This window comes from Balaenoptera physalus (assembly GCF_965194825.1).
Source record: "Balaenoptera physalus genome assembly, chromosome: 9".
Taxonomy (NCBI): Eukaryota; Metazoa; Chordata; class Mammalia; order Artiodactyla; family Balaenopteridae; genus Balaenoptera; species Balaenoptera physalus.
In genome coordinates, this window is record NC_138888.1 from 98,402,994 (window position 1) to 98,417,897 (window position 14,904).

General features: G+C 49.8%; 1 protein-coding gene across 1 annotated transcript; it reads left to right on the forward strand.

The window, feature by feature from the left end:
* Positions 1-4,386: 4,386 nt before the first annotated feature.
* On the forward strand, positions 4,387-4,994 carry DPPA5 (developmental pluripotency associated 5; the record flags this gene model as incomplete). The annotated part of the gene is made up of 2 exons (XM_082474039.1): positions 4,387-4,529; positions 4,603-4,994. Exons 1-2 carry the CDS (start codon positions 4,418-4,420, stop codon positions 4,992-4,994), a joined length of 504 nt encoding a protein of 167 aa, XP_082330165.1. The 5' UTR covers positions 4,387-4,417.
* Between the last annotated feature and the right edge of the window lie 9,910 nt (positions 4,995-14,904).

Sequence of the window (14,904 nt, forward strand, 5' to 3'; positions counted from 1 at the left end):
GCGCTGAGACTGAGCGCCAGGCCTGCTCATCGGCCCTTGGGGTCCCCAGAGCCCCGTGGAAAGAGCGCATCCTTTCCGCCCACCGCGGCCTGCACGTGGCCGACGCCGAGGCAGAGCAAGTGGAAATGGAAGAGTGCGTCGGCCTCCCGGGCTCCCACTGCCGCGGAGGCCTGGCAGGCGCGGGTGGTGGCCGGAGCCCGCAGGCTCGCGGGGCCCCCGGGGACGCACGTCGGGGTGTCGCTGCCTGCACCCGTCTTCGGAGAGAGTCGGGCCGGGGACTCTCCAGGCGGTGGGCCTCGCGCCTGGGTCGCCGTCCTTGCTGGAGTCTGCGCTGCGCTTAGGGCCGGGCTTGCGGGCTCCACTCCGCCCGGCGTGACCCCCACTCGCCACCCTCCCTCCGACGGCGCTTTGCGGGGCGCGGCTCCGCGCCCGCTCTCCTCTCCTCAGGCTCCTCCCGAGGGGGAGCCAGGGCCTTCTGGACTCGGCAGTGCCCCACGCGCTGGGCGACGCGAGGTCACGATCCTCGGCGCCCGTGGAAGGGCGCGGGCCAAGGGTCCGCAGGTTCGGGCCGCAGGCGCCCTCACAGTCGCTTCCGGAGCTCCTCCACCCCCGGCCCCTCCGCTCCGTCTCCCCCGGACTCGGCTCGGGCACTGCCGCAGTCTTCGGGAGCTCCGGAGCCAGAGCCGGAGCCGGGAAGCACGTCCCCGGGTGTGCCTCCACGGGCGGCGTCGCGGGAACCGGGCGCCGGAGGCCTGGGCGTTCCCGGTGCTGGGCTCTCGGAAGACGAGGCGCAGGCGCTGGGCGGGTCGCGTCCGGAGACTGGAGAAGCCGGGGCCGCCCGGGTGCCGGCGGTGGGTGTGTTTCCGGACCCAAGCGCGAAGCTCGTGGGGGTCGCGCCCGCTCCCCCCGCGCAAGCCTTGGATCGGACCCAAGTGATGGGCTAGAATCTTCGCACAGGGGCGAAGGAGGGGGAAGACGGACTGCTCATGGGGATCTGGGCTGCGGTGACTGCTCTGGGCCCGAGGGAGCACTTCCTGGAAACTCCGGTAAAATCCCGCGCCCGTAGGAGGGCGGAGGGTCCCTGGCCAAAGAGATGCTGGCCTTCTTGGTGGCCTTTTCCTCAGAAAGAGGAGGGAGGAACGGGTGTCGCCGGGACAGCCTTTGCTGTGGCAGCGTCCCCGGAATTCTGCAGCCTTGTCTCAGTTTGGCCCTGCCCCAGGGGTCCTGGGTCAGTTCCTGAGTGATGGTCCAGATGAAAGGCCGCTGTGTGTCCTCGGGCTGCAAGGCGTGACGCTCTGGGGACCGTGCCCAGCCGTGCGCTCGGGGGTCCCCTCGGGCTCACACTGACACGCCAAGGGGTGGATGGCTGGAACTCCAGGTGTGGCTGATCAGGAGGTGCCCTGAGTTTCCAGAAGGCCCAGAGGAAGAGCCCTGGCTGCCTCTGGCACCTCCGGTTCAGTGCACCTGGCACTTACCTGCCTGACCTCTGAGTTCCGTGGTGGGGACATCGTGAGCTCCCTGCCAACTGCCCACCTTCCATGTTCCCTGCCCAGCAGTCTATGTACTCAGAGTGGGAGAGAGGGAGCATCCCCTCCCTCCCGCTGAACCTGAGGTTCCCACCTGCTTCAAATGAAAAGCTGCTGGCAGGTAATATTTGGGATTGAGAGTGAATTTTAAGTGGTTTCGTCTCATGTGTACTCACAGAGCCAGGCTCGGAAGCTAAAGGTGGGCCTGGAGACACAGAAACAGCTGCTTCCTGGGGATAAAAAAAATTAAGATAGGAATCCCTATCCCCCAAGCAGGAAGGAGTTGGTGGCACCTTTTTGAGGAGGGTTCACAGAGGGGGAATCTAACTCCCCTTAGTAAATCACACTACTCTCCTGCCAGCAATTTGAATCTGCAATTCTAGGTTCAACATCCGTTAATGAAAAATCAATCCAGAGTCACTTCTTCCAGTGGCAAGGCAAACAGCTGAGAATCCTTGATAGGAGTGGGGAAATGGGTGCTTATAAACTGCTGATTTGCCACACCTGTGCTGATTCTAAGCGTACACAAACTCCTTAGAAAGGATGTTAGTCATTAGTATACAAATTTGTTTGATAGTCATACTTTTTGAGCCTGTAATTTAAGTCCCGGTTGTTTATTGTATAAGTTTGTACAGTGTTACAAGTTTGAAATAAGTGTGTATAATTACGCAGGCTTCTCTCTAATACTCTTAAGTTGGACGCAATTCCTGTGCTCATCTATCTGCTTCTTTACATACCATATCGAGGGACTTCCTTGGTGGTGCAGTGGTTAAGAATCTGCCTGCCAGCGCAGGGGACATGGGTTCGATCTGTGGTCTGGGAAGATTCCTCATGCTGCCAAGCAACTAAGCCCGTGCGTCGCAACTACTGAGCCTGTGCTCTAGAGCCCATGTGCCACAACTACTGAAGCCCGCGCGCCTAGAGCCCCTGCTCCGCAACAAGAGAAGCCACCTCAACGAGAAGCAAGTGCACAGCAAGGAAGAGTAGCTCCGGCTCGCCATAACTAGAGAAAGCCCGTGCACAGCAACGAAGACCCAAGACAGCCAAAAATAAATAAATAAATACCATGTTGAACTTGCAGTCAAAGAAATGGTGTGTATATGGGGGAGGGGGGAGTTTAGAAAGCATGATAAAGGAAGTCCTCACTAGGGGATGGTTTACACTTTGTTTTTCCTTCAGAAGAGTTACTTTTTATTAGCTACCTGACACATTAGTACTTTATTTCCCTTTCATTGAAATTGAGAACTACGGAAGAGTAGAAAGAATTCTGTATATCCTTCACTGAGAACCAACTCTTGATATTTGTCACATTGATTCCCTCCCTCCCTCTCTCTCTCTCTCTCTTTCTTTACATATATAAGTTGGGGGTTTCATTTTCGGGGCGTGCTGAACTATTTGTAAGTGGATTGTAGATATCAACACTTTACATATTTCAACATGTTTCTTGTTAGAACAAGGACCTTTTCTTATGTCATAAAGGCACCACACTCTAGAAATTGTATATTATAGAACATACAATCAAATACTATTTTACAATATAGTCCATGTTAAAATTTCCTCCACTGTCCTGAAATGTTCTTTCACTTTGATTCAGGGTTTGAATCATGCATAGCACTTGGTTGTCTCTTTACTAATAAGATGACCTTCTGCTTTTTTGTTTTCATGGCTTTGACAGACCAGTAGTCCATTGGTCCCATTGTTGGTGATGCTAACTGTGGTCTTTGGTTAAGGTGGCATCTGCCCTCCAAGTCGCTATTGTGAAGGAATATTTTCTTCTTTGTAATTCATAATCTATGGGCTAGGCTTGCCAGAACTCTTCAATATCCAGTTAATAACCTTTCATTTGATAGTTAGCCATTGATTATTATCTGAATTGATTACACTGGTGGCTGCAAAAGAACAACCAACCCACAGGTTTTGTTTGCAGGTGAAGAGGTCTGCCCTAATAAGTGGTCATGAAGGCTGCTGAGGGGACATTAGATGTTATCAGAACATGATCTTGGGAAAAGCCAGCTTCATCTCTGTCTGTGAAGCCCTAAACACTGAAACACACCCCCATCGGATAGATTTAGTGCAGTGTTTAGAGCAATCTGTTTTTTAAATGAATAAAACAAGTTTGTTTAGGGCCTGAAGGCCGGACCACATAGTTTAGGCCACGTGAGCTTCGAAATCCGGGTAGATTCAAAAGTTCCAGACTTAGGGGCTTCAAGGAACGTGAACCGTGGGGCACTTCAGAGCCCCTATCAGGACCCTGGAAGAAAATGAATATCGGAATCTCGTTTTCCTCTTTGTTAAGTGGCAGGAGTGACTCCTCAGTCCCCTGAAGTAGCAGGGGTCGCCCCGCAGTGAAGTCCCGGGGTCCGGCTCCCTTAGGCCAAGGGAAGACACACCCTCCTTTGGAACGTGGAAGGCAGGGACTCGATTTGGCAGCTGGGTGGCCGTCGCACCCCCAAACCTGTACTGCTTTCCGGGGTTCAGGCCCAGCCACTGTTTCTAGAATAACAAGGGTTTCTAGCGCCGTCTCCCCACTCATTCCCAAGGTGAAGGGATTTTGGTGCAGAGAAAACGAGTCAAACCAGGTGGGAGCCCGAGTCAACTCGGAGACAGCTGGGCCCACCCGCGCTCGGGAGCCGGAGGTGGGCGGGGAAGCGCCCTAGACAGTCAACCAGAGACCAAAGCGGCGCGGGGCGGGCGGGGCGTGGCGAGTGCGGGATTGCGCTACCGGGCCGGGGGCGGGGCCTGGATGGGGCGGGGCGGGGCCTGGATGGGGGTTGGCCAGGGGAGCGGGGCGCGGGGCGTGGCCGGCCCAGGTGCTTAACTTTCCGCCGGAGGCAGCGTCCTGCCCAGTCTACGTCCGAGCTCCGAGCAGGGTTGGCTTAGGCCCCCTGAAGATGGGAAAGCTGCCCGAGCGGAACGACATCCTACCTTGGGTGGGGAATCCCGAAGTCCTGAAGGAGCCCGGGGTGTTCCAGGTGCAGACGGGGCTGCTGGAAGCCGTGTTCCGTGAGTGAGCCCAGTTCTGACCCGAGTGCCCCGGCCCTCCTGGGCCCAAGCGCTCCTCTTCTCACCTAAACAGGCCCCGACGGATCTCGAATCCCATTCGTCGAGCAGGTGAGCAAAGTCATGCTGCAGATGAAGGGTCTGGAAACTTCGGACCTCGCCGAAGTCATGGTTTACGGCTCTTATTTGTGCAAGTTCCAGACCAAGTGGGTGCTCCAGTCCGTGGTCTGGCGGCACCGCCAGCGGCACAAGCAGGTTGAGAGGCCTCACGACCAGGTGCCCTGGACCGGTCTGTGCAGGCGGCCTGGCTCCCGCCCCTCCAGTCCTCCTCACCCCTCCCTAACTATGCCCTCCGGGCAACCACCAACAGCCTCTCGGCCAACACCCACCCGGGGAGGCCTCTGTGTCCAGGCTGTGCCCCAGACTCCTTGGCAGTGCCGGCCCTTGGTCCTAGGGACCCTGGAGTAAGGCTGTGAGAGGTGGCCGGGGCTGGCCTCCTGGGGCGGGGCCTCCCCACCCGCCATGTGGGAATGAGCCCAGTTGGCCCCAGGTTCTGAGGTTCCCGAGAATCCCAGGCCCAGGACGCCTAGCTGGGAAGTCCCAGAAAGGAACCTTGGAAAGAGGCAGAGAACTATTCAGGCTCTTACCCTCTCCCCTCACACATGCCTGCTGTGGCTTTCTGGCGCAGGGATGCTGCAACCTGAGGAAGCCATGAATTCCCTCGACCTAGCTCCTCGGATGAAGGGAAGCCAGTTTGCAGCCAGACCAACCTGGGGCCGTGAGGTAGAGAGGAGGCTGCAGCCAGAGCTGCAAGGGGTCTGGTTTAAACCCTGCTCCAGCCTAACAAGGAACACCCGGCTGGTTTCTGGTCTCTGCCTCTGCCTTTAAGTCCTGATGTCCTTCCCCCCAAGGTTGCTAATTAAAGAATCAAATTTTAAGAGGTTTCTTGATGTGTCTTGATGTGTAGTTGAGGTGTTGGAGATAACATCACAGGTGAGGTGGCCCTTGAGCTTAACCCTTAGTGAAACCCCTAAGGCTAGAAAGAGGTCCCAGAGCACAGGGTGAAAAAGGGCTAGGGGGAAAAAGGGTCTGGAGAGAAAAAGGAAACGAGTCTAGGAGTCACGTTCTGAGATGCAGCTCTGACCAAAGAATCAGACAACCTAGGAGAGATGTGATATTCTGGCACCGAGAGTTTCATACCCTTGTAAACTAAATTGGAGACTGCTGTCTGGGTTCTCATTTGCATTCAGCCTACGGCTGCACATTATTTAGGTTGGAGTGTGAAGAAAATTCGGCCTTACAGATAGGTATACAGGAAAGGAGAACCTCACACAGACCCCTTGAAGTGGTCTCTGGAATTCTCCACCACACTTACAGAATTGCTGCCCTGGCCTCCGAAGGGTAAGTGGGATTAGGGTAGATGAAGCATTACCATAGGTGGGGCTCACTCCTGAGGGTAGACGGGCCATCAGAACGGGGGCTACAGTTTTCCCTAGTAGAGACCAGCCTGGTAGTTCACAAGCCAGAATGAATCCCCTCAGGGAGCTTTCTGGCCCTATGACCTTAGCCACATTCACCCTCCTAACCCCTCTCCCTGCTCAGGCTCTAAATTGAAGATAATAGCACCTGACCTCATGTGAAGTTGTGAGATTTACGTAGGGTACTTAGAGCAAGCATGACACCAGAAACAAGTGTTGACTATCTTTTGGAGCAATTGAACAAAAATGGGGGAGAAAAACTAGCAAGGAGCCATTTTCTGTGAGAGGCGTGTGGCCTGTCCATCAGACAGCTGTTCTCGTCCTCACTCAGTAAATGAATGGCACCAGCATTTTGGGCCAGTGGTTCAGGCCCCAAACTAGAAGCTGTCCTTGATGCCTGACCACCCGAAAGGACTCCCTGCTCGAACCCAGTCAACTTGACTTCCAACCTGAGCCCTTCCTGCACCTGTACGTGGTCCAGGCGCCCACCCCACCCCGGCGCCAAACTGCCTTGCCAGAACTGCTGAAAGAGGCTCCTATCAGGTCTCAGGGGGTTCTCTTTTAGTCATCTCACAGTAGGCTCCTCAGCCAGACTTAATTCTTTTTATTTTTTTATTTTTTAAGCATCTTTATTAGAGTATAATTGCTTTACAATGGTGTGTCAGTTTCTGCTTTATAACAAAGTGAATCAGTTATACATCTACATATGTCCCCATATCTCTTCCCTCTTGCATCTCCCTCCCTCCCACCCTCCCTATCCCACCCCTCTAGGTGGTCACAAAGCACGGAGCTGATCTCCCTGTGCTATGAGGCTGCTTCCCACTGGCTACCGGTTTTACGTTTGGTAGTGTATATATGTCCATGCCACTCTCTCACTTTGTCCCAGCTTACCCTTCCCCCTCCCTGTATCCTCAAGTCCATTCTCTAGTAGGTCTGTGTCTTTATTCCCATCTTGCCCCTAGGTTCTTCTGACCATTTCCTTTTTTTTTTTTTTTCCGGATTCCAATATATGTGTTAGTATATGGTATTTGTTTTTCTCTTTCTGACTTACTTCACTCTGTATGACAGTCTCTAGGTCCATCCACCTCACTACAAATAACTCAGTTTCGTTCCTTTTTATGGCTGAGTAATACTCCATTGTATATATGTGCCACATCTTCTTTATCCATGCATCTGTTGATGGACACTTAGGTTGCTTCCATGAGCTGCAATGAACATTTTGGTATATGACTCTTTTTGAATTATGGTTTTCTCAGGGTATATGCCCAGTAGTGGGATTGCTGGGTCATATGGTACTTCTATTTTTAGTTTTTTAAGGAACCACCATACTGTTCTCCATAGTGGCTGACCACCATGGTAGTCAATAAATAGCATTTATTGTTTGTAGATGTTTTGATGATGGCCATCAGACTTAATTCTTAAAACGTTAATCAGATGGCCCCTCCTCCAAAAGGAACTCCAAAATTCTCCAAAGTTTTCCAGCCAACTTAACCCAAGCTCCTGGCCCTGGCCTAGAACGCCCTGTGTAACCTGCCACCTGCCTGCATCTCTGCTCCAGATCCTTATCCTTTTGCTGCCCCTCAAACAAACCGTCTTGTTAACCACTTCAGGGCTTTTATTTTTGCTCTTCTGCTAAGAACACTTCTCACTTGTTTTTATTAAATTTTTTGGCCACACCAGGTGGCTTGCAGGATCTTAGTTCCCCAACCAGGGATTGAACCCGTGCCCCCTGCAGTGGAAGTGCGGAGTCCTAACCACTGGAACACCAGGGAATTCCCTCTCATTTTTTTTGGAATGATTCTGTTCCCTTTTTCCCAGTGGTCCATGTTCCCTCCAGAGGTCCTCTCCTTCCCCACTGTCTCTGCTTGACCTACTTTAGTTTTGTTCACGGCATTTTAAACATGACTGACAAGCTAACAATTCGTTTTCCTCCTCTGCCCCACTGGAAGGTAAACTCTAGCAAAGTTGAGATTTAAAAAAAATAGACAGTATGTAATGTTAAATATTGAGGACAGTTTTCTAAGACAAGGACACCAGCTTGGCTGCTTGGGTTTGGGTCTTGGCTCAGCCTCCTTAGCGATGGAGCCATGGGTCTTGTGCTTTGGTTCCCCGTCTGTGGTAGGATAAGATCCGTCGCATGGGTTGTAGTGAGGATATCAAGTCTCAGAACAATGTCTGACACCATGGGCAGTCAAACGTGATTTCTTGAATGCATGAAGGACAGGCGGCAGGACAGGAGCCGGATTGCTCCCTCCCAGGCTTATGGAGGAGGGACTCCAGCCTCCAGCCCCTGTTCTCACGTTGAAGGCTCAGTGAGGGGAGCTGGGAAGTCCTTTGTCAAGGGCACTGTCTTCCTGCCTCCTGGAAATGCAGGATGGTGTGTGTGTTTCCTGGGGTCTTTGGAGGCCATACAGCCTTTAGGTCACCGGGAAGCAAAGGTCCATTTTGGCATGCTATTGAAGTTCATTTGGAGGAGAGGAAGAGACTAGGCGGGTACCCTATTGGCATCCTGACACCCTCTCTTCCAACCTTTGAGAATTGCACCAGTACTCTGGCCTGGAAGTCATGGACCACTCAGCACAGCTCCTGCCCAGGATTTTGGAGGAGAAATCCGTCCCACCTTTCCCACATCCCCAGGAAATGATGATTGTTAAAACCATTGGCCCGGGCTTCCCTGGTGGCGCAGTGGTTGAGAATCTGCCTGCCAATGCAGGGGACACGGGTTCGAGCCCTGGTCTGGGAAGATCCCACATGCCGCGGAGCGACTAGGCCCGTGAGCCACAACTACTGAGCCTGCGCGTCTGGAGCCTGTGCTCCACAACAAGAGAGGCCGCGATAGTGAGAGGCCCGCGCACCGCAATGAAGAGGGGCCCCCACTTGCCGCAACTAGAGAAAGCCCTCGCACAGAAACGAAGACCCAACACAGCCATAAATAAATAAATAAATAAATAAATAAATAAATAAAATACTGACTTTATCAAAAACATTAAAAAAAAAAAAAACCATTGGCCCTCTGATTTTGAAGAACTAGACACACATAAATGACTTTCCTCCTGTTTGGAGGGTCAGGAGGGACAGTTGGCTCAGTTCCATGTGGAAAGAGGCCAAGAGTATCTACAGATAAATAAACAGGTTGACCTGCCTTGCAGATTTGTTCCTTCCCAGTAAGAAGAGCTGATGGGCTCTCATGGGACAATCATTGGGTGTCAGCATCGGAGGCTATTGCAGGGCCCAAGATGCTACAGGTCAGGGAGGGGCTCGTGTTGGGATCAGGTGGCGTCTGGGCAGGGGGCATCTCAGTTTCCAGGGAAGAGACAGCCTCTGATCCTGGTCACCTCAAGGGGGTCCCTTGTGGCTTTGGGCACATTTTGAATGCAAGGGCATTGGCAAGATATTTCTGGATACCTGTTAACAGTTGCAACAGTTCCCTACAATCTCACCCAGAGACACCTGCAAACTTTTTTTTTTCTTCTGATCTGTTAGGTGAACAGTCTCCCTTTTGTACTTCTTGCTTGAGTCTCCTTATGGACCAACAGTTGTGGCCCCCAAATTAGCCTCAGCCAGTGCACCCTTTAAAGAATCAGTTGGCAGTGAATGATTGTGTGTGGGCACGTAAACTGTAGAGTTATGAACCCCAATTTTGCAGTGTAGAGGGGGCATAAAAAACTGCCCTTGCCCCTAAGTCTAGAAATTCCCTAAGGGCAGTGCTTCTAAATGTAGAAAACAGCTTTAGGTTAGTTAATCTGTGTCAAAAGTATCAAGCTTGGAAATTTAAGACTGTGCTATAAATTCCATGCATGCCCTGGACTGAAGATTTTTCAGCACTAAAAAAAAAAAAAAAATCCTAAGCAACACAAGACTTTGAGCAAATACATAGAAAAGTTTTGGAAATAGTAACCTGAAGGTTAAAAAAAAAGAAAAAATGGTTGTCTTGCAGTGGTCCTTTTTTTTTTGAGTTTGAAGCTCTTGATCAATTTTCCGCTAAGGGTAAGCGAAAGGGCAACACAACCACTGCAGTGGGTGTGGGTTCGATCCCTGGTGGGGGAAGTAAGATCCCACATGTTGCATGGTGCAGCCAAAAAAATAAAACTAAAAAGAAAAGAAAAAGTCAAGGCACAGTTATATGTTTTTTTTTTTTTTGACACAGGGCTATACATCAAATGAGGTATTATTGAGAGTTTACACAATCCAGATCTAAAGGCCATGTGACTCCCTTATGGAGATCAAGAAAGAATGTTATCTTTTAAAGAGCTGTCCCAGTAATCTTGGGAGAATGTTGCTTCTTTATGGTTGAGCGGGTATTTCTGCCGATGGGGGAGCTTGGCTGGTGCATATTGCTGATACACGATGCACAGCAGAGGGAAGAGAGGAGGCCAAAGGGCACAGAAAATCTTTTTGTGTTTAAATTTTTCTTGTCTTGCGATGAAATGCAAATTTCATTTTACAACAGTTAAGGTGCATATCAACGGAATAATTCCAGTGAGCCCAGACTCTTGCATCTTCCCATTCAGAGAAAAGCACTAATATCGTTAACTTGAGATGTCTGGTTTTTGTTATTAGTGGTAATCTTTTTTTTTTTTAAGAAGGCAGGTAACCTATCCTAGATTTTTTTTTTTAATTTATTTATTTTAATTTATTTATTTTTATGGCTGTGTTGAGTCTTTGTTTCTGTGCGAGGGCTTTCTCTAGTTGCGGCAAGTGGGGGCCACTCTTCATCGCGGTGCGCGGGCCTCTCACTATCGCGGCCTCTCTTGTTGCGGAGCACAGGCTCCAGACGCGCAGGCTCAGTAGTTGTGGCACACGGGCTTAGTTGCTCCGCGGCATGTGGGATCTTCCCAGACCAGGGCTCGAACCCGTGTCCCCTGCATTGGCAGGCAGATTGTCAACCCCTGCGCCACCAGGGAAGCCCTATACCTTTATTTTTTATTTTGAACTAATTTTAGACTTACAAAAGCATTGCGAAAATAGTAGTGTGCCAATATACTTTTCCCTCAACTTCCACTTATGTTACCATCGTATGTAACCATAGGACATATTTGAAAACTACAAAGTCATTTGGATTGTAACGGGTTTTTCCAGTAACGTCGTTTTTCTGTTCGAGGATCCAGTTCTGGGTCTCCTCGTATTTAGTCCTCGTGTCTCCGTAGTTTCTTCCCATCTTTGATGGTTCTCCAGTCTTTCCTTCTCTTTTGTGACCTTGACTTTGGTGAATCATTGTGTAGAGTATCCCTCAGTTGGGACTTGTCTGATGCTTTTTCATGATTAGATGGCAATGCAGCGTTGAGAAGGAGGCCACAGTGATGTGATCATGTGTCCTCATTACATCATATCAGGGGAGGCAGGCCGTCCGTCTGAGCTGCTGGTGGTGGTCATAACCTTGATCGCTTGGGTAAGTAACCATTTGCCTTGATTCTCCACTGTATGCTTACTATTTCCCCCCTTGTAATTATTAAATAGTTTGGAAGAGATAGAGTTCTTCCAGGTTGGATCCTTCGGTGTATCCTTTCAAACATATATATCCTTTAAAAATCTGTGAGCACTTCCTTACTTTTTGGTACCACAAGATACTAAAATATCCAAATACATGTTTATATATGCATATTTTATTTATGCATATGTATATTTATTTTAATAGGTGGCAACATATTTCACACATTGGTCTGTTTATTTTAAACCTAATTTTATCTTGGAGATTATTCCATATCAGTACATATACAAATAAACCATTTAAAAATGCTAAATAATATTCCAGTTTATAGATGTTATACGGTCTATTTTACTGGTCTTCGTTGATGGGCATTTAAGCAACTTTTAATTTTTTTTTTTTAAAGGTCACAGACATTTATTTACTTTAATTTTTTTTAAATTTATTATTTTTTTGGCTGCATTGGGTTTTTGTTGCTGCGTGCAAACTTTCTCTAGTTGTGGCGAGCGGGGGCTACTCTTCGCGTTGCAGTGCGTGGCTTCTCTTGCTGCGGAGCACGGGCTCTAGGCATGCGGCCTTCAGTAGTTGCAGCGTGTAGCTTAGTAGTTGTGGCTTGTGGGCTCTAGAGTGCAGGCTCAGTAGTTGTGATGCCCAGGCTTAGTCGCTCTGCGGCATGTAGGATATTCCCGGACCAGGGATTGAACCCGTGTCCCCTGCATTGGCAGGCGTATTCTTAACCACTGCGCCACTAGGGAAGTCCCAACTTTTAATCTTTTGCTACGATAAGCAATGTATGTGAGAGGATATTTGTAAGATGAATTCCTTCCTAGCAAAGTGTTTGTTCGCCGTTTTTTTAATTCTTGGTCATTCCTGGAAATATCACAATTTTTTTAAATGGTGAAATGTAGTACACAAGTAGGAAGGTGCACAAAACATGAATGTAGAGGTCAGTGAATATCACAATATGATTATCCATGTAACAACCATTGAGGTTTAAAAAAAAAAAAAAGCCATTGTCCACAGGCACCGGGGGTCCCCCTTGTGCCCTTCCCAGTTGCTCCTTCCTTAACAAAATTTCTCTTATGGTAATCACTTCCTTGTTTCTGTTTGTATTTATCATCTAAGCATTCATTCCTAAACATTATGTGTAAGTTTTACTTTATTTATGAAAAAGTAGAAAAATACATATTGTGTGATTAGATGTCCAGCATTATTGATTCAGCATTGTTTGTGAGATTTCTCCATTTTGTTGCCTGTAGCTATGTTTCATTCATTTTCCTTGTTGTATAGTATTTCATTGTATAAATATACCACAAGTCGTTTATCCATTCTAATATTGATGGACTTTTTCCCCCCCAGTTTTTGGCTATTATAATGAAGGCTAGAGTGCATATTCTTGTATATGTGTCTGTACTTATCAGCTCAGGCTACCATAACAAAATAGCACAGACTGGGTATTTAAACAACAAATTCATTTTCTCACAATTCTGGAGTCTAGAAGTTCAAGTTCCAAAGTGCCCTTGGCCTGGATGGCTGTTTTGCCTCTGGATCCAAATGGTCTTTCCTTGGATGAGCTGGGGGAGGGGAGAGGACAGGGGAGGGGGATGAAAGCGCGCTGGTGTCTCTTCTTATAAGGATGCCAGTCTTATCAGATGAGGTCTCCACCCTTATGACTTCACTTATCTCTAGATGCAGTCACATTGAGGGTGGGGCTTCAACATAGGAACCTTTGGGAGGGACACAGTTCATTCCAGAACAGTCTCCCAGTACACCCAGGAGGTGTTTTGACTTTTGCCTTTAGTATAAAATTAACAGGCATACCTTGTTTTACTGTGCTTTGCTTTATTGCACTTTGAAGATACTGTGTTTCTTTACAAACTGAAGGTTTGGGGCAACACTGCATTGTCGGGTGATGATTAGCATTTTTTAGCTAGAAAGTATTTTTAAATTAAGGTATGTACACTTTTTTAGACACTGCTAGTGCACACTTTCAGACTATAGTGAAGTATAAACAGAACTTTTACATGCACTGGGAAACAAACAAAAAAAAAATTTGTGTGACTTGATTTATTGTGGTATTTGCCTTATTACAGTGGTCTGGAACCGAGCTCATGATAGTTCTGAGGTCTCCTTGTACCTAGAATTTAATAGAAAATTTTATTGTTTTAATTACAGATTCTCATGCACGTTTAAGAGTAATACAGAAAGGTTCTTTGTACACTTTTCCCCAGGCTTGCAGGGATAGGAAGCACCAATTACCCATGTGGGTCACTTGGACAGGGCATGTCACCGTCCCCCCTTTGCTCCTCAACCCTATGTTCTACCTGCTGGTGACAGAGCATCTCATAAATGTCACTGCTGTGGGTCTAGACAGCTTCCTGGAGGAAGGCATGTCGTCTCGTAGGCTGTCATCTCTGAGCTGGCGCTTGGGCTGTGATCATGCTGTCGCTGTGTGTGCCTGGCAGCTCCCTGGTGCTGTGGCATCTGATGGGACTGGTGATCCCTGGCCACGTGTCCCCTTCTGCTCCTCCTGTGCCATAAAGTGGGTCCCTGGGTCTGAGGTGATATTATGTGGGATCCTGTATTGGTGATGCTGGCCGAGGTCCTGTAGACACACTCGTATATGGAAAATGTGTCTCTTCCTGTCAGAATTACTTGCTGCCCCTTTCAGAGGAGAGGGGGGTCCAAGGCACTCAGCTTTCCCCTAAGTGACTGGGTGGCCTTCCAGGGGATGGCGCCGTAGTGGGGACCTAGTTTTGCTCTGCTGCCGGCAGGACTGGTGCTCAGCAGTGGCAGTCGCTAGACCAGCCTGGGTGACTGAGAGCCGAGGCCACGGGTCCACACACAGGATCCCTCCTTCCCCGTGGCTGATCCCTTCAAGTGCCCGCGGTGCGTGGTGCATGCTGTGGTGGCCAATGACAGAGACCGGCCAACATCGGCTCCCAAGTGGGTTAGTCTACCTGGCCTGGTGGGTGGTTAACTCGCACCAGAAAACACTCGGACCTCATGCCTGCACCTGAATGGATCCGAACACCTGCCTCTACCCAGACCTCCTAGTTTCTTGCTGCCCTTTGGTGGTGGGATGGACTTTCTCGCGGTTAATAGGCTGCGCATGAGGCTGTATGTGTTTTAACTTTGGGTCCCTCTCCACACGGTGGATGACCAGGGGCACCATCTGAAGCCCCTCCCATCGGGGGATCCCCCCCACCACTGTCTTTCCCAGCCACGCCCATGCAGCCAGAGGCGGGAGCTGAGGGCAGGGCTGGTGCAGCAGTGGTGGGTGATGAGGTCTCTTCATGCAGCTCCTTGTGCCCTCGGGTCCCGCTTTGGTGACGCCCCGGCTGCACCACTTCCGTCTCATGACGGACTGCTGCTTGGCCCACGGGATCTCGTGACTTGGTGGTTCTGACAGGACCCAGTTCAGGGATTCTGGATGTGGCTGCACGGTCACGTGGTGCCCTATGGCCATCGCCAG